Here is a 20,036-nt window from a genome sequence, read left to right as displayed (position 1 = left end):
CTTTCCAGGGCCAGTTTTACTGGATGAGTTTGTAGAATGGCTTCGTGAACAAAACAAGATGTCAAGTTGAGGTTGGATGGCTTCGGTCAAGAGTGCTAGATGTGTCATCGACAGATGTTTTACACTGATTTGACAATATGTGGAGAAACATAAACTTGTGTGTCGGGTCTCCATGGCAACGGATGAATGTTTGCAGATGTGTTTGTCTTTCACTTGCCACCACAGTTGGTCAATGAAGCAATGCAATCCTTTGGTCATGTGACCTGCTGCCAGGCATTACGAACATGATCTTGCCCGCAGTGTGATTATGACTGTCGGGTCACCCCATCCAGCTACTTGTGCTTTATTCCATGTCTTGTAACCATGGCAACGGTGCTGTTGTTACAGGTTGTCCATGTTCCTGGGAGACTCGTACTGAGCAATCACTCTGTTGATATTAACATGATCTGGTAAGGGGTGGGGTAGGGTTGGGTGGGATGGGGTTTGGGGCAAGAGAGTGAAAGTTATTTTATCACTGGTACCAATGCCAGTGAATAGGAGCATAAGATTTCTTAAACCATACATGTTATTTACAACTTTTATTGTAAATGTTCAAGGTTTAATAAGTACAAAATCACACCAAACTTGTTTCTTGTTGTTTGCAATGCTGTCTGTGATGGAATGGCTGATGATCTTATGACACATACCGTTTTATGGAAAACATTTAACACATATACAGCAAAACGTACAAGTGTCAGATGAAACACATGGAAGGTCAAGGTGTGACTTGGTTCCCAACACTTGACTGCTTTTCGTAAGAGCCTGCAAATTAGTGTTGAGTAACCTGATCATTGTTCATGCAGCACTCTACCCGTGAAGGTCCAGGTTAGAATATTGATCTTCAGTAACCCATGCTTGTCGTAAGAGGCAACTAACGGGATCTGGTAGTCAGGCTCGCTGGCTTGGTTAACACATGTCATCGGTTCCCAATTGTGCAGGTCGATGCTCATGCTGTTGATCACTGGATTGTCTAGTCCAGACTTGATTATTTACAGACCGCCGCCATCTAGCTGGAATATTGCTGAGTGCGGCATAAACTAAACTCACTCACTCATGCAGCGCATGTAAGTATTCCAACTATATTTTCGTCAGTGCTTAAAACAAAATCGCATCAGGGAAAGGTAACAAGATAATCCAGTGATTGACATCATGAGCATTGATGACCATGGATGCATGCATCAACCAAGCCAGGGAACCTAACCACCTGATCCTGATGACAAGGGTGGTATGGCGGAGACTAATTCCAACACAGATCTTCACAGGGATTTGATTGATCTGGTTACCTCAGTGCTCGTAATATTGAAGGGAGTTGGGGTAGTCTAATGGTTACAGCAATCACTCATCATGCTGAATACCCAGGTTTGATTCCCTACAGGAGTATGATGTGTAAAGCCCATTTCTGTTGTCCCTGTAAAATATTTCTATAAACAGTGTAAAACCAGGCAACTCACTCACTCATAATATTGAAGATGGTGCTGTCTGATTTGTTTAACCCAGATTAAATATTTATAGCTGCCATGTTATTGCTGGAACATTGCTGACAGCAGCAGAATAAAACACCAAAACAAAATCGAACGAAATATTTGACATTTTGTTTTGTTGCTAACGTTACAATCATACAAATATTGAAAACAGTGAAATAATGCCAGAAAAGAAATGCTGCTGCCCAAGTATCCCTCGGTGAAGATAACGATATGGTTAAATTATCTTGATGAATGAATAATGAAACTCAGCTTATGACTGACAGTTTTATTGAAACACAAATTACACATGTAAAGGTTGATCAGGATGAACACTTCATATGTACAGATGAGCTATCTACAGTGTACTCCCAGTCTTGTCTCCCAGAATGAATTCAGCTGCCAGTGTATGAATCACATCAGTCCTTGTAGTCTATTTACAGTATCTATCTGCCTTCATTTTCTCTCGTCTGAAAAATTGTCAGAAAAAAAGGTTCGTATACAATGGTGAGAAAGAAAAGATACAGAAGAACCTCGTCGAAATCGAAGAGGCATGGAGTTCAACACATGTTATTTGGAATGGCAGTATCTGATCCATACCCCTAGTTAAGCTGGGTTCTTTACTATTACAATAATCAGCCATGTTTTCTGTGTTCGATATTTCAAAATTGTATTTGAAGCAAAAAAGGGTATTTGACGTATCTGTGTTCAGTCAACCTGGGTATTTGATGTGTCTGGGTTTGACCCAATCAGATATTTGATACATGTAAGTTTGACTCAATGGTGAAAGAAAAGAGTGATATGTTGTCTCAATTCAGAATTCAAGATTTGTGATGATGAAAAACGTCATGGTTCTAAGCAGTGTGGCAATACTATATTAAATCACTGTTGATTTTTAACACCAAGAGATAATAATCTCATTACATTTTTGACAAACATTCGGTTCAATACTATAATTGTAAGTTAACATGGTTTTGTTACCATGGTTACAATGTGGACATACCACTGGAAATGTGAACATTCAGAACTTGGTACAAAGTATGGCTGCTAGATTTTCAAAACTCCGAAGCAAACGGAACAAAGAAAAATGAAACTCTGCAACTCTTTGAATCTGCCAGTACCATTGTTTGAGTGCATGTTAATGCACCTACATGAGTGAATAAACATTCCTTGCAATAATAAGTCATATCACAGACCCATTTTAGAAACCAACCCCAGGTTAGAGTGACGAGCCAACACGACAGCAGTTACTGCAATGTAATACAACCCACCTATCCAGCATAGCCTCGTGCAGGGTTCCATCTTGTCTGGCTGTCTTCAGTGCTGTGGTACTCTCTCCTGTCACTCTCAGGCGCCGGTCCTGGAAACTCTGGAACTTCTTCCTGAATTAAGGATAAAAATTTCATCTCTGTTGTGATATTAATGCAGCCCAGTTCCAGTAAATAAACAAATGTAAGTTTTGTCTGTTCAAATTTCAGTTGGTCTGTTGCATCATCAAAAACTTGATGACTGCCCTGTTATTGGGCAGGTTAAATATGGCTTTAATCGTTTTAACACCACAATGTGAAGTAAATCAGCCTGTAGGAACTGTAAATCACTGTGAATAATCAAGTCAGGACCAGACCAAATCAATGGTTATTATTATAAACATCATCCAGTGTTATATGGGTGGAAAGACACACCACAAAGACCCTCAAATGACCACCAAAATCAATGATACCTTTGATGACAAGCATAGGATCAAATACATGGATAGTATTCTGATGCCAAAGAGCCTTTAAGAAGTTTGTAGCTGTGTATACCCAGATTTTAAAAGCCATCTGCTAGAAAGTTCTTAATCAGTGTTACCTATCTGTCCTTATCAATAGTCACACAAGTGAAAAGTAGAAAAGCAAAGTTCACAGTATGGTGATGCAAACATGAACAGATATGCATTAAGGGGAGATAACTCCAATAGGTCAAGCACACTGCACATGGATACTCACACATAGTTGACCTCAGAGTCCTTGAGTGAACCTCGCTCCTCCTTTGGAACATTACCAAGTGGGTCTTCCTCGCTCTCTGCACAAGATCGGATCTGAATTGAGATGTATATACAGCTTCCAATCATGTTCCCCATATAATCTAAACACATACATAGTATATTTATCACAGCACAATCTAACTGCCTTGGTGGTCAAGTGGAAGGTGTACTTCTGCCAAGAGAGTGGAAGACCGGTCCCCTGGTTAAGTCACACCTTAAACACCTTTCTACTGTTACATGGACTCGTGCTCAGCATTAAGGTAATAAAGCATGGACAGATCGGCTTGGAGTCGATATAATGTGTCTGACTGGAGTGACAAGTTATCACAGTTGGCAAGCACAATGAAACAGACATACATACAGACTAAAGTACTGTCGGAAATGCTGGAAAAATGCTTTTTTGACTTTTTGACTGCTTGTGTTATGTCATCAGCATGCACGGTATCGACAGGTGAAATTGACACCTGAGCACAAGCTCGGGTGAGGGGTCATCTCAATAAATCTTTTGCTTCATAATGCTGAATATGTGTACGTATAGTATACGTATTGGTTATGTAAGGGATCATGTGTGTCCACATTTCGCACACCAATAACACCTATATATATATATATATATATGTGTGTGTGTGTGTGTGTTTTGAAATAACATACGAATTATTGTGCATGAGAAAGAATCCCATCACTTGTGTTGTTTTATCGATTGATTGTAGAAATGTAAAACGTTTTAATAAATGTTTTGCATGTCATTAGTATATTTCTTTGCAAAAAATATGGATGTAATTCGGTCAATTTAATCCAGTTGTGAACATTGGCCAAAGATTTAACGAAGTCACTGGTATAGCTTCCCAGGTTTGCTTTTGAGACTGTCCATGTCTTGTCTGATTTGTTTACAGTATTGTAAACTTATTGGTAAGACATACCAACAGCTCTACAAGTTCTGTAATAAACCCTTTCTAAACTACTGAAAGGTTTACCTCTGTCTTTCTCAAGCACAAAAAATTATAAACCTTTGCAACAACCGACTGCAAATAGTTGACCATAGTGAACGGTGTGATAAAGATGTGTATGCATGACGGAAACTTATTTATTAAGGCTTAACATTTATATTAATTTTTCTTCAATGAAGAAACAATAATTAAGTCAAGTAACACAAACATTCAACATTTATTTGTTAAAGAAAACCGTTAATTTATATTTTTTTTGCACTACCTGTATAATTAGCATAAATGTAAAGACTATTTCAGATTTCTCATGTTAAACTCTGAAAAAATCTTGAGTTGTTGTTTTGGTACCAATTTCTCTCCTGTAAACTGCCCTTTAAATGCATGGAAATGTTAAGTCGATTGAAATAAAAATTAGGTACACCATAGGCAAGTTGATATATTGACAACATAGTACATTTATCACCTTTATCAAAGTATGAAGGTCAAAAAGCATTTTTCTAGCATTTCCGACAGTACTTTAGAACAAAACTGGGGTAGTGTAAATTGAAACTGGCATATGATTAGACAAGGACAAAATTGGTGTACAGTATATATTACCTTTTGTTCTCTTAGTATGAGTGATCGAATGAGTGAGTAAGGATTTGTGCCACTTCTAACAATATCTCAACAATATCACAAGGGACACCACAAATGGGCTTGCCACATTGTACCCAAGTGGGGAATTGAACCCAGGTGTTCAGTGTGATGAGCAAACACTTTAACCACTAGGCTGCACAACCACTTCCCAGTGGCCAGAGACTACATACAGTACATCCAATCCATTATCATCATTGGTTCAAATATTACGGGTTAATATAAACTTCCTGAAAATCCAGCATGTTAATAGGTGAGGTGAGGTGAAATTGGGTTTAACGTCGTGCTTGAGAATATTTCGCTCATATGACGACGTGCATGCGTGTGTTTGTGTATGCGGCTGCTTGTACTAGCCCAGACTGAAGCTGGTTTTATAGTGCTAGCACACTGAGATACCATACCGCAGTGAAGCATGAATACCCCACTCAGACACATTATACTGACTCCGAGCCGACCAGTCCTTGTTGTACCCATTAATGCGAGCGCCAGGCAGGGACCAACAAGTACCATATTTTAAAGTCTTTTGGTATGACGCGGTTGGGGATCGAACCCGCGACCTTCCGCTCTCCAGGCGGACGCTCTAACCACTACACCACGGAGGCGGTCCAGCATGTTGATCTGCATACCATAATGTAGTATGCTTATATCTATTCCAATGAAACTACAAACACAACGTTTTTCACATGATAAATAGTTTGAGTTCTGATCTACCAAATCAGTATGTTCTAGTGAAGCTTATTCTCTAACCTTGATCATCTCATCTGGCCCTGCCTTGCGACTCTCGCACATTATTGCACCATCCTCATTGGCTGACAGAAAGCAGCCATTGAAACCATTGAGGGCCATTTTACCCTGAAAACCGACATCATGAATATCACATCTTTACAAATCAAACAGGTTCACCGTTATCAAACGTGCACTTGAATTGAAACATTTCATAAAAAGTGTTTTCTTCAGTAATGTCATGGTGTGGGAAAAGACTCTCACCTTCAGATATCTAATCCCTAAGTTATGTCAAAGGAAGGTGACATAACATGTAAAACTAAGGTGATGAAGGTTATTTATCACGACAGGATTTATATTTGAGGGAATGGATAATCAAGGATGCCTCAGAATATGTCTATTTCAGTCTTATCATAGCACAGTTCATGTCGAGTAATAAGGACTAAATAATGGAAATAGATGGAATCCTTGATAGATACATTTGGACGTTCACTATTTTTCAAGTGACTGATGCATCATTATCAAAACTCAAAGCCACAGGCATCACAACAAAGGCAGTTTCAAACATGATGACGAATTATCTTGAGATAGATGAAAATGGGAAACACAACAGAGCAGATGTACCATATACCATCATTGCATTTTCAGGTGCATAACTACATAAGGCAGCTGAACAGATATAATTATTATTGCAGATACTAAACATTTATTAACTAAGTGCAAGTTACAAATATCCTACAAGTAAGGGTCCTGGGCCTAGATTTTCAAAGCTCTCTTAGCGCTAAGATAGTCGTAAGTGCCATACAATAACATTAACTTACGACTATCTTAGCGGTAAGAGAGCTTCGAAAATCTAGGCCCTGTTCCACAAAGCTATCATAGTGTAAGGCTTGTCGTAAGTCTACAGCTGGTACGATTACTCAGGCCTACGATTGCTTTGTGGGGCGGGCCCCAGAACTCAAGCTGAAACATGTCAGATACAGACAAACCATCACCTCCCCACCCACAAATCTCACCTCTTGGAAAACAGGTTCCCACTGTTCTCTGCTCCCGATGGCATCTGACTTCCCAACCACCCGACCTTCTGGGTCAATGCTGAGATACTTCCCATAGCCTGATTTAAGGGCAATCTTTGACTCCCCCACAGTAATGGCTGTCAGAATCTCTGTGACGTCTGGAGCATCCCCTGAAGACAGAGAGAAGGGACACACCACATAAACATAGCTAATGATGTTGTTTGTTGTTTAACGCCACACTCTGCCATATTTCAGCTATATGAAACCAGTGTGTATATAGTCCAGTCTGGACCAGATAATCCTGTGATTGATATCATGAGAATCTATCTACTCAAAAGCCAACTTCTTATGGCCCAATGCAGGGACAGTGACAATGTCCAGACCCTAACTGTCTTTACTTGAGTGCATAGGTTCTTACATAAGTATTTCTATCACTGTAACATGAAGAAATGCTGCATAAAATGGGGTCAGCGCCATAGGCCCTTGTGTCTTTGCGAGGATTAAAGATTTTAAAAAATATATATAAAAATCTGAGATGACCCCAGACTCGAAATGCTTCCCAGTACAATACATCATGATGTATTTTACTGTGAAGCATTTAGAGTGGGGGGTCATCTCAAAAGCAATATATTTTAAATCTTTAATCCTTGCAAAGACACAAGGGCCTGTGGTCAGCGCAGGGGCAATGGCAAGCTAAATATACTCTATTTGGGATTACACTTTCTTAGTAAAGTACAGATTCTAGTACTTTTGGGGGTTGAGTCCCATCGGGATTCGAACCCACACCCTCAGAGTCAGGCACCTAATCGCCAGCACACAAAGTCAGACGCCTAGACCGCTCAGCCACCACAGCTTCCACAAAAATGGAAGTCGGACAACTGGTAGTCTAGACTGCGGACTTTGTGTACCCCTCTGATGAGTGTTAATCGGCATGGCTCCCACGGCCGAAAGCTATGAAATACACAATGCCATTTTAGAAAGTGGTCAATGTAATATATGTTATATTTGGGATTACACTTTCTCAGTAAGTACAGATTCTAGTACTTTTGGGGGTTGAGTCCCATCCGGGATTCGAACCCACACCCTCAGAGTCAGGCACCTAATCGCCAGCACACAAAGTCAGACACCTAGACCGCTCAGCCACCGCGGCTTCCACAAAAATGGAAGTCGGACAACTGGTAGTCTAGACTGCGGACTTTGTGTACCCCTCTGATAAGTGTTAATCGGCATGGCTCCCCATGGCGAAAGCTATGAAATACACAATGCCATTTTAGAAAGTGGTCAATGTAACATATGTTACATTTGGGATTACACTTTCTCAGTAAAGTACAGATTCTAGTACTTTTTGGTTGACTCCCATCCGGGATTCGAACCCACACCCTCAGAGTCAGGCACCTTATCGCCAGCACACAAAGTCAGACACCTAGACCGCTCAGCCACCGCGGCTTCCACAAAAATGGAAGTCGGACAACTGGTAGTCTAGACTGTGGACTTTGTGTACCCCTCTGATAAGTGTTAATCGGCACGGCTCCCACGTCCGAAAGCTATGAAATACACAATGGCATTTTAGAAAGTGGTCAAATGTAACATATGTTACATTGTGGCATTGTGTATTTCATAGCTTTCGGCTGTCTGACTTTGTGTGCTGGCGATTAGGTGCGTGACTCTGAGGGTGTGGGTTCGAATCCCGGATGGGACTCAACCCAACAAAAGTACTAGAATCTTAACTTTACTGAGAAAGTGTAATCCCAAATATAACATATGTTACATTTGACCACTTTCTAAAATGGCATTGTGCATTTCATAAAAATACTCTACAGTCAAAACACAAATCTCACTGCAACCACACCCCACCAATAATAAATGGCCAGCCCCTCAATTATCAGTTTGGTGTTTTGATTAGAACAGTGAACAATAAACTGCTCAATTTGCATACAATAGCACATTAAATATTGCAATGGCACAGATGATAAATATGTTCCTAGTGGCTTGCCTAAAATTACACAAATAAAACCCATCACGATTCATTTAATGGAAAATGCAATATATGTGACCAATTCAAATTAATCCAATTGACCTCCTGATTAGGATCAGCTGAGGAACTAGAGACACATATGTATTCTGTCATGGCATTAAACATTCAGCATGTATGTCCGAGAGGGACCCATGTTTACCTGTGTCTCGGACAGGGCCGAGATTCAGCCTTCCATTGTCAAGGGCATTCATGTATGTCTGCACCCCAATCTCCATAGCAATGTTTCCTGTGATTTCTTCAACTTTTTCCACAATCCACCAGCCACCTGGAAAAAACCCAATGTTTTTATTACTGAAACTAAAACCATTACAATCAACTACTGCTTCAACTATACCATGAAGTACTAAACGCATTATATACAACACTAGATATTGTTTATATAACTAAATTGACCAAGTCATGCCAACAAAAATATGTAAAAAGGCACTGAGAGACACAAACTTGTAACATGTTATATTTGAGATTACACTTTCGTTACAAAGGACATATTCTAGTGCTTTTTGGTGTGGAACCCATTCAGGATTCAAGCCCACACTCTCAGAGTAAGGCATTTAATCACCAGCACAAAGGCAGGGACCCAATCTACACAACCACTGCATTGATAGGATTGATCTTAGTTAACCTATGCTTATCGCAACAGGCGAATAACGGGGTCAGGCTTGACAAATGTCATCGTATCCCAATTGTGTAGATCAATGCTCAATCATCAATGATTGTCTGGTCAAGACTCGATTATTTACAGACAGCTGCCATATAGCTGAAATATTGCTGAGTGCGTCATTAAACAACAAACCAAACCAAAAAACACAGCCACTGGGGTTTCCCAAAAACTGAAGTCCAACATTTGGTATTCCACATCACATGCTTTTGGTATTTGTTGATAAATGTTAATCGACACAGGTCCCATGGTTCAAAGACAAATTTGTTTTAAATTGTGTACCCAAAGCTGATCATGGCAAAGTGAGTGGCTAAAGCTACCCCATACCATGACGTGCGGTGTCCTCTGTGAGTGATGGATGGACCTTCTTTCCTCCTGCACCTCCCTCCGCTCCATCAGCATGCTTCCGTTTCCTGTGTTTCTTGTGCCTAAGAAACATGGCATTCACACAGCTTAGAATATCTCAGATGATGTAATCATGCAATATTGACTTTGTTGTAGATTTTGTCAAATGTGTGAAAGTATATTTAGTTTATCTGAGAAACACAACAATCACACAGTTTAGAATAGCTAGCAAGATTAAATAATGAAATTCACTTCTTGTACAGTTCAATCTTGTGATGATAATGGAGAAGGGAGTTAAATGTAACAAACAGTTCCATGATGTTAATCCATACAAAACCCACAGAATAATTACGACTGAATAACGTCTGACAAGATCTGGTAATGTAGTTATCAGGTTACCCAAATTATTTCAGATTCTATTTAGTCATGTTTATTCATTACCAATTACCATAAGGCTCGTCAGCCTGATGGTCTGATAAAAAACACTGCAAAAAGGTTTTAAATTCTATCATTCCTGTGGATATCTGAAACAATCCTATGGAACCAGTTGTTGTAAATTACAACCACTAACGTTACATACATATCAGTACAGTCATTAGCCTTGGCAAGGCAAAAGAAGGGCTGATAGCATGATAGTACGATCACATACCATCATTTGGTTGCTCTTCGAGCACCAGTTCAACCAAAACAATAGACATTTTGTTTACGACTAAAGAAACGTTATACAACTCTAGTTAAATATTAACTAACAAAACCTGCATATACGTTTAGTCTTTTGGGGTCTGCCGAGTAGCGTGTACAAAAATGTTAATTTTGTTTGTGTTCTGTAAATGAGCGAAAAGTGAAATCGTTTGCTATACGATTCGAAATAACGTTAGAATTTAGACACATGCAAGCCCCGCTTCGCTACTCCTGGTGTCTCTTATACCAACTCACTTTTCTTTGTGACCTTTTAATTTAAGTTTTCCACCTTTAACCTTGGAGTAAGAATCAGCCATGGCAAGGGGAATGTAAATTTAGATCAGTATACGAATATGTAATGAAGAAATTTAGCTTTTAGCGTCACCAATGGACGCTGCCATGTTTCATCTCGCGTGTTCTCGTTCTGATGACAATCGGAAGTAAACAAATACCCCACGTGACTTTTGACAGGTGGCTGTAGCTTTTGTTGTTATCGTACAACAGCGTGTTTTTTGCGCTCATGAGAAGATGATGTCACTGAGAGTGGAAATTCTGACAAAGGGAATCTGAAGTTGTCATTTTATTCATCACAAATGTAAGTTGATGAACATTTATTTCATGATTTTATTCTTATTTTCAAATAATGTTTTAAATTGATTTTCCCATTCAGTATCTAACAGTAAATCGAGTTATCAGCTTGTTATACCATATCCTATATGAATTGAGCTGAGAAGTACAGCCATGGGGCATTATATACATAATATTGTAAGTAAGGTTGGAATTCAGGGAAGGTCGAATCAGGTCAGTCTTGCAATGATCTGGATATTCAAAAGGTTCATTTAAAAATGTCAGTATAAATGATCCCATATTGTTACTAAGATAAACGAACTTAATTGTGTTTTGTTTGATTTTGAAGTTCAGACATGTTGAAATGACTATAATATCATCACAGACGTAATATAAACACAAATGACAGGCGCCACAAATATTATGCATCATTAATATGAATAATAATCACAATGGATATGTGACTCAAACAACTTAGGGATATGTATGTATGTTTACATTTTTGTTTGGAATGTGTTTGAAAATAATGTGAAACAGTGATGTTGACGCTGGAATTCATATGCCGTATTGGACACACTTAGTACACTGTGCTCCTAGAAAACTGGCACTTGTTTATACCAAATACAGCCTTTTAAGTTTGTTTTCAGGGCTTGAGCATTAGAGAACAAACTTTGTTCACTGAAACTAAAATGTTTTCAGTGATATTTTGAATGAAACTATCTACACCAGCAATGTAACTGTTGTCTGTAACAAACACATGACAATATGAACTGTCACATACATTTTTGGTGATAGTAGATCATTACTCACATATTGGTCTAGAATTTAGTCAGGGATTGTCAGGGACCAAAACAGTGTTCTAATTAACTGTATAATAATTCAGACTATTTTCACAAGGGTTTAAAGGAAACATAGGAAGATTGTTTTGGGTTACAAACTGCAGATTGCATATAAAAAGAATAGGCTACCTTGTCAATTCAGACAATACACATCCAAAGAGAAACCTTGTTAATGTGGACTCTACTCAGTACAACTAATCCACACTCTACACACACTAGTACAATCTTGTTCATTTGGGTTCTACACTTTCCTTAGAATTCGAATTCAAGGAAAACAATTTTCTGATACATCAGATCATGTGAATTTGATCCTTTGTCTCTAATGTCCAGAAAGTGAGGTTTCCAGGCAAGCAAGGTTCAGACTATAAAGGTGTTAATTTTCATTAAAGACAAAGAGGTTCAATCTTCCTTGATCCTTGAAAAACATTCATATTTCTTTCCCCTCAGAAATGTAGACTTGAGACCAGAGACCAGGGTGTAGAATATTCGGTAGTTCTATTCGTTGGCTAGATTTGCAAACAATTGCCAGCAGCTGAAGGGATGGTGTAAACCCTGCTAGGGATATCATGCAGGTATCAAAGGCCACTACCATGAGTCCCCATGGTAACTAACATTATGGCCTGACTTTGATCACTGGAGATCTGAAACCCATTTTAATAATGTCTTGTTGAGTATAACAGGGGGCATTGGGTAGCCTAGTGGTTAAAGTGTTGGCTTGTCACGCCGAAGACCCGGTTTCGATTCCCCACATGGGTACAATGTGTGAAACCCATTTCTGGTGTCGTGATATTGCTGGAATATTGCTAAAAGCGGCGTAAAACTAAACTCAGTTGAGTATAACAGAGCTATAGATAAGTTTTTGGGTCATTGAGTTATGTACTCACTTGCGTTCATCTCAGTTGGGTATCCTAATTTTCATTTGAGTAACCAAATAAAATTGTACCATCCTCACTCAAACTCAACTGGGTATTTTGCCATTTTCCGTTAATTATAAAATTAATAAAGTTTAAATGTTGGTTTACGTGTTTGTTGTTTATATTTGATCTGTAATATGAGACACGATAAGAAAGACTGCAAGTTGTCAAGTTCATGTGCTGAAATAGAACCTCTCAATATACTTCAGTTATTTTATCTATTTTGTGTGTACGCATGTAAGATCAAATTTATTGAGCATTTACAAAAATTCATGTGCTTCTACGCAATAGACTTAATAGGAATTGAGTTTTCACATAAATATTTGAGTAATTTATGCAGATGCGCAGCTTATCTTTGGTATAACAATATCATTTTATGGTAATATACTAATTTTAACTATATTCTGCAATATGTCTGGTCATTCTACTGTCATTTGAAGGTATTGAATAGTATAAATGCATATCTTATGCAAAACTTTTTATAGTCACAATATGGCTGAAATTACGACTTCAAACTCTTATTCACTCACACCAAGACCAAGATTGATCATCTGTGTGGGTACAACTTGTGAAGCCCATGTTGTGTTCTGCCATGCTATACTGGAATATTGCTGACAAATCTAAATCCATATCTGTTCCTCACTCTCTATGCTCTTTCTCAGCAATTGATCATATGGATATCAGCATAGAAAATTGCTATACAAATATTTATATTCATTCAGTATATTTCTGAGAGAGAAATACATTTATAATGATGTTTGCATGTGAAGCCTATGTTCAATTGAATCTAGTTCATCTGGCTATTCAACCATCACCATTTGGTCGTATGTGATCGAGTTAATGTATTGACATTGGTTGAAAGAGCATTGATTGTTCCCCACAGGTAATCGTAAAGGTGTTACATTTGAGACGGGATTACAATAGAGCCTGAAATTTATTTCTTTACTATTGAGTATCGTATTGAATAATATTGATTGCATAATGCATGAGATACAGGGTGTATTCACTTAAGAAACTGAACCTTCTATGAGGTTTGTGGTTTCAGTGCTATTTCTTGTATAGGGTATGCCAGATTTTATGAAGATACTGGATAAGGTTTCATAAACGGTTTGTATATTTAAATATGCATGTTTATCTGCAGTGTATGAAATAAGCCGAAAATCAAAATGTTACAAGCCCAAAATGGATTTAACCAGACCAAATATGGTGAAATTACTTAGATGTATGGAACATCTAAAATTTGTACCAGACCAAATTTAGACCGTCCATCAGAAATCTAGCTCGTCTCGGGCGGTCGGACGGGCATTGTTTCATACACTGTTATCTGTTTTAATTTGAGTCAGTCAGAAATACAGTTGTGTGATCTGACATCTTGTATGTAAATTACTCAAAAGTAAAGTACACTCAGTTATTTCATAATACTGACAATATTTTCAGTGAGTTAAAATTGTCACTGTTTTCTTTTACTATTGTTTCCATTTTAAGAGATTATAGTGTTTTTATCCAGTACCCTGCTGAGTGGAAATTAAATTTATCTTGACTCACACTCATTCAGCAGTGCCGCACTCCTACCCCAAAGTTTTATTGAAATATGATTTTATATTATTATTATTATTATTATATTTTTATTTCTTATATCATTTTGTAATTTGCCATATTATTGCTACATGAATGAGCTACTTGAACAAAGACTGTTTATTCCAAGGTCCGTATATGAGACATGCTGAATTTGGTTGCTATTGAAAATTGCAATCATTCTGATTTGTGCACTTGGTCTATTGTGCTGTGTAATAAACGTTTTATGTTGATAGATACATCGTTCACATACTATATCTGCCAGAAAAACAACATGTCATCGTAGGAATGATGGTGTGCAGAAGAATTCCAAAGCCATGTTCATATATGGACGTAGGAAATCCTTACCTTATTCACCCCCTCCCAAAAATATGTGTCATGATTGACATGCAGAATATCTGATGTCATGTGAAATGCAATATCTATAGGTGCAAGTAATGACAGTTAAAATTGAATTGTCCAGTAGCATAAGTAACAAATGTGGTATTAGAAATAAGAACCAAAAACTGAAACTCATATTAGGACACTGCCCAGATTTGGTTGTATTATGTCTACAATTTTTGATAATCATTAATTTTTCTCTTACCTGTTTTAAAAGGAAAATGGCTAAGTTGAATGTTCGGTTTGTTATTATATATATTTGTCCGAAAGACTTTAATCTTGATTCAGGGGTGATCTGTAGCCTAATGGTTAAAGCGTCTGCTCATCACGCTGAAGATCAGGGTTCAATTTCCCACATGGGTCCATGGTGTCTGCCACTGTGATATTGCTGGAATATTGCTAAATGGGTGATGGGTAGCCTAATGGTTAAAGCGTCTGCTCATCAGCTGAAGATCAGGGTTGAAGATCAGGGTTCAATTTCCCACTGTGATATTGCTGGAATATTGCTAAATGGGTGTCTGCCACATGTGATATTGCTGGTAATGGTGTCTGCCATTATTGCTATAAATGGGTGATGGGTAGCCTAATGGTTAAAAAGCGCTCATCACGCTGCTCATCCACATGCTGAAGTGTCAGTGGTTCAATTGCTAAATGGGTCATGGGTGGTTAAACCTGCTCATCACTGAAGATGGTGTCTACCACTGCCACTGATATTGCTGGAATATTGCTAAAGGCAGGGTAAAACCTCACTCACTCACTCACTCATGATTATAACACCTAGTCACTCTCGGTGCCCCACACCACCCTCACATAGTTGTGATAATGCCATTTGAAGTATGAGTCATCAAATTAAAGTCACTAGACAATGCATCAACAAATTTTAAAGTTTCTTTTATGGAGACCAAGACCAAACTTGTTTGTAGATGAACCAGATATATATTTTTTAAACTGTTTTATTGAAACATGATTTTGATCATTTTCCTCAGTGTACAGGATTTGGCTTGTATTTCTTTTTAAGATCCCACATGGGTACAGTGTGTGAAGCCCATATCTGGTGTCCCCTGCCGTGATATTGCTGGAATATTGCTTAAAGCGGCGTAAAACTAACTCACTCTTTTCAAGAAAACCAACTCAAATAAGTCTTGTATAAATAATCATCCCACATTGAGATCATCCATTCATAAAACTAAACATTCAGTTTGCTCTTTGTAATTCAACAATGACAACAATACTATTTTCCCACCTGCTACTTCTCATATTAGCCTAGAAAATCTGTGGAACGAGATATAACATTAGCCTTACCTGAATCATGTTAATAGTATTTCTAATGTCCTATAAGTGTCAGTCAAGTAATGAGATCCTTTGATGTGCTCTGGGCCTCAGGTGTGTGGTATATATCATGTGTCCATAGATTCAGCATTGTGTCAGAGCTTGGGTGAGGAATGTCTGGAATTGGACCGGGTTTTACTTACATGATATAGGGAGAATCATCTTTACAATACTGTAGATATAGAGGTTCATCAGGAGGACTGATAAATTGTACATAGCACAGTACCATGTGAATATTGTAAAACATCAATGTATAAATACATTAAAAATAAACCTCTTTTCAGATTTGAATTCATGACACATTTAATAAATAAGAACTTATTTTTTGATATTCTTCATACTACTTTCAGGGATAATTCTTGCTCCGTCATCAGGTGAAGTTATTCAGGACTGTGGGTTTTTTTGGGTTTTTTTGTTTAACGTCAGCTCTGAGCAATTTTCTAGACATGTGATAAAGGTCTGTTATCAATTGGACTTATAAATTGTACACAGAGCAGTACCATTTTGAGTATTGCAAAACATATCAATGTATAGATTTATTGAAAGTAAACCTCTTTTAGATATGAATACACGTTTTATAGATAACAACTTTTTTTATTCTTTATACACATTTCGAAGCTAATTCTTACTTTTTCATCAGGTGAAGGAGCAAGAATTAGCTCTGAAATGTTGTATCAGAATATAAAGAAGTTGTTATGAATAAAGCGTGTTATGTATTCATGTTTGTCCAACTTCTAAATTCCTTTCAGGTAGTTGTACAGTGTAGACAGAACAGTTTGCTTAGAACACAAATTGAGTTGTTCCAAAATGTGATTTACTTCTATTAGTATAATATTTTATACTTGAAAACTTTAAAAATCATATCTGTAAGGTGTTGGGCCAAAATTCATTTTCTTGGACTGAATGATCAAATAAACCACTTGGAACCCTCTACTGACAAATCCAGGTTTTGTGTCAATGTACAATGCCAACAAATATGTACATTGAAGGTGCCATGCCACTGATATTTGCCAACTATGAGTAGAAGATGAGTCAGAGGGTGTCCTGTATTCATGTTTCTATACCCGCATGGTAGGTTATGAATAAGTAAAATCATTGAAGTGTAGTGTGACAAAACTCATATTGATATAGCTGCTTTCTTCCCAGTATCTATGTTGTAGCCAGGTGTAATCCAAGTAGTTTATGTAAATCCGTCTGTAAGTACATATATCATGTATGACTAGTTCCAGCTGGGATGAACCGTAACTGATGTAATTACCACTCTACTTCTCCAGGCCGGAGGCCAAAGCTGGTATTATTACACTGTGCTGATTTGGTGGAATTATGTCTACATTCCTTCTTCTCTTACCTTTTTAAAAACGAAAATGGGTAGGTTTAATTTTAATTTTGTTGTTGTTTATTTTTACCCCAAAGACTTTAATCTTAATTCAGAGACGATGGGGTAGCCTAGTGGTTAAAGCGTTTGTTCGTCACATCAAAGACCCGGGTTTGATTCCCCACTTGGGTACAATGTGTGACGTCCATTTCTGGTGTCCCCCTCCGTGATATTGCTGCAATATTGCTAAAAGTGGCTTAAAACCATACTCTCTCACTCACTTGGGGTGGTGGGGTAGCCTAGTGGTTAAAGCGTTCACTCATCACGCCGAAGACCCGGTTTGAATTCCCCACATGGCTACAATGTGTGAAGCCCATATCTGGTGATATTGCACCATGGTATTGCTGGACTCATGATTGCTTAAAGCACCGTAAAACTGAGCTCATTCACTCACTCACTCATGTGTTCAGTAAGAAATAGACGGCTGTCATCAAGATGGAATACAACAAAAAGTGTTACCGGTACTTTTTTACCACTATGGAACCACAGCTATTGTCTTACATAAAGGGTTGGTTGTTCTTGAGACATGTGTTTTCAGAAGGCCCAAGATGAGGATGTGTCGTTTGGCCATTTCTTGCAAAGTGTATTCCAAATTGGTGATATTTATGCTTTTATCGTATCTGTGTAACGATGTCATTTTACAATGAACTATTGATAGAACAAACTAATTTGATGTTTAGATTCAGTGAAAAATGTTTTCGCTCAAATCATAATGTTTTATTCATAAATATTATTTTAATTTCGCGTTCATTCAGGTGCCTAACGAGTCATCATGGACACTATCGATTGAACAAACTCATGCAATGTTTAGTTATTATGTCAAATGAGTTCACTGATATTATTCATATTGCGGTCACATCGTGCACAGTTATTGATTAAATAAATTCATGTGATGTTTTTGATATTATCACAACTTGTCTTTGTACTGGGAACAGGTTGCCTAGTCATCTGAGGAGCTGCAACTTAACTTTGCAGAGTTGTATCCCTTGAGCACGCCAGAAACCTATCATTGTGAGGTCGAATGTGTGAAACCTGTATCACCTTAGACTCTCCTCCTAGTCTGTCTCACAGCCCTGAACCACATTATTGTCCCTACTGCCTAGTAGAACTGTGTATCGTGGCCTAAGTGGCGAGACGATATATCAGATAGCAGTTTAATGAGGTGAGACGATATATCATGAAAGTCTTGGCGAGGAACCTGCGAGGCAATTATCATCACAATACAATGGTGGCGATACGATACGTATCCCGATACTTCACCATTTCTAAAACTGCCACTACTGCCTAGCCCTCCATGCAATGCTATAACCCTAAATGAAGCAAGTCTAGATTTCCCAAGCTGAAGCTCCCAACTCATTGGGGCTCCTTTTCAATTTAAATGGGTTTATTTGTTACTATAATAATTATATATATTCGGGAGTAAGAGTTAGTCTAGCTCTCCTCCCAAAGTAAACTGACATGTCATATAACAGAAATGCTGTTCGAAGTATTTTTTAACTAAAATCTCTCTAATTCACATTTATGATTATTTATGTACATATTAATATGATCCAAAACTGAGCTAGTCTTCTGACAAATAGTCTCATTTGTGGGTATGATAACTGGAGTAATGTAAATAACATCAACAGTGTAAATAGTATAACACGTGTCACTCCTGTATTGATCCAAGTTTTCATTGTTAGAAAGTAACCCACTTCTTTGCTGATGTAAGTGACACAGTTTTGTCGCGATGGCCTACTTTACACAGTTGACCTGTATAAAGGATGAGCTAGGTTCAACATTAGTACTGGTCTTTAATTTCTGCTTGCATCAGCTGACACACAAACATATACTTAACATTGTCATCGAACGCATGGCCAGAGAGGAGCGGAATACAATTTGGCACCATGCCAACCGTTGTGTTGAACATCATATCAACAATCCAGTTCTCAAATACATATTCATAATGTTGTATGTTCACTGTCAAAGGAAATGTTAATCGTATGCTAAGTCGTCTGTGATAAGAATTGGCTGTTTCCATATGAACTATTTATTCAGAAATTTGTTTATCACTCTGACTGTGATTTTGGTTGAATCTTTCTGGGCCCATTTCACAAAGTGATCGTAGTGCTAAGGTGATCGTAACTCCCATACTTTAACATAGACTTACGACAGTCGTAGCGCTAGGATCGTTTTGTGAAACGAGCCCCTGGTGGATAGTGTCCACCTATTCCAGTTTAGCCAGGTTACTGCTTGTTTATTTGGGGTAAAGTACATTCTTGCATACCTTTACAGTGGCTACAGACTGGAAAATCTAGTTGATAAATTGTTGACGGTTGTTTCCGAGTCAACGAGTACATATGTATGTCAGAAAATGTAACAGAAAAATGTCTCTACATGAGACGCTGTATCTGTGACACTAGATCAGAGTAATGGAAAATATAAGAAATAAACATGTGAAAGTTTACTGTATTGTTTAAATTTGATGCTTTTTGGAGTACTTTACTGTTTAGGTAGTAA

At 38.0% G+C, this 20,036-nt stretch overlaps 2 protein-coding genes across 7 annotated transcripts in view; one reads left to right on the top strand and one right to left on the bottom strand.

Annotated features, from left to right (window-relative positions):
* LOC124277408 (DCN1-like protein 4) overlaps positions 1-623 on the top strand; it is a 49,724-nt gene extending 49,101 nt beyond the window's left edge. For all 5 annotated transcript variants that reach the window (XM_046713101.1, XM_046713102.1, XM_046713105.1 and 2 more), the window contains one exon: positions 9-623. In XM_046713101.1, the coding sequence (XP_046569057.1) occupies positions 9-70 (62 nt within the window). In that variant the 3' untranslated portion in view covers positions 71-623. The remainder of the gene's footprint in view (positions 1-8) is intronic.
* A 1,150-nt stretch (positions 624-1,773) lies between these two features.
* On the bottom strand, positions 1,774-10,981 carry LOC124277406 (protein FRG1-like). 2 transcript variants are annotated; one of them, XM_046713097.1, is made up of 8 exons: positions 10,813-10,981; positions 9,859-9,959; positions 9,013-9,138; positions 6,839-7,008; positions 5,847-5,951; positions 3,485-3,576; positions 2,771-2,881; positions 1,774-1,969 (listed from the first exon to the last, which is right to left on the bottom strand). In XM_046713097.1, the coding sequence occupies exons 1-8, from the start codon at positions 10,872-10,874 to the stop codon at positions 1,933-1,935; spliced, it is 804 nt and encodes a 267-aa protein (XP_046569053.1). In that variant the 5' UTR covers positions 10,875-10,981; the 3' UTR covers positions 1,774-1,932. The 2 variants fall into 2 exon arrangements, with proteins under 2 accessions (XP_046569053.1, XP_046569054.1); XM_046713098.1 differs by lacking the exon at positions 10,813-10,981 and adding an exon at positions 10,627-10,718.
* Positions 10,982-20,036: the final 9,055 nt, after the last annotated feature.

The sequence above is a fragment of the Haliotis rubra genome, unplaced genomic scaffold, assembly GCF_003918875.1.
Source record: "Haliotis rubra isolate DU_JTF1 unplaced genomic scaffold, ASM391887v1 Scf221, whole genome shotgun sequence".
NCBI classification, from domain to species: Eukaryota; Metazoa; Mollusca; class Gastropoda; order Lepetellida; family Haliotidae; genus Haliotis; species Haliotis rubra.
This window is presented reverse-complemented; position numbering and strand designations above follow the sequence as displayed.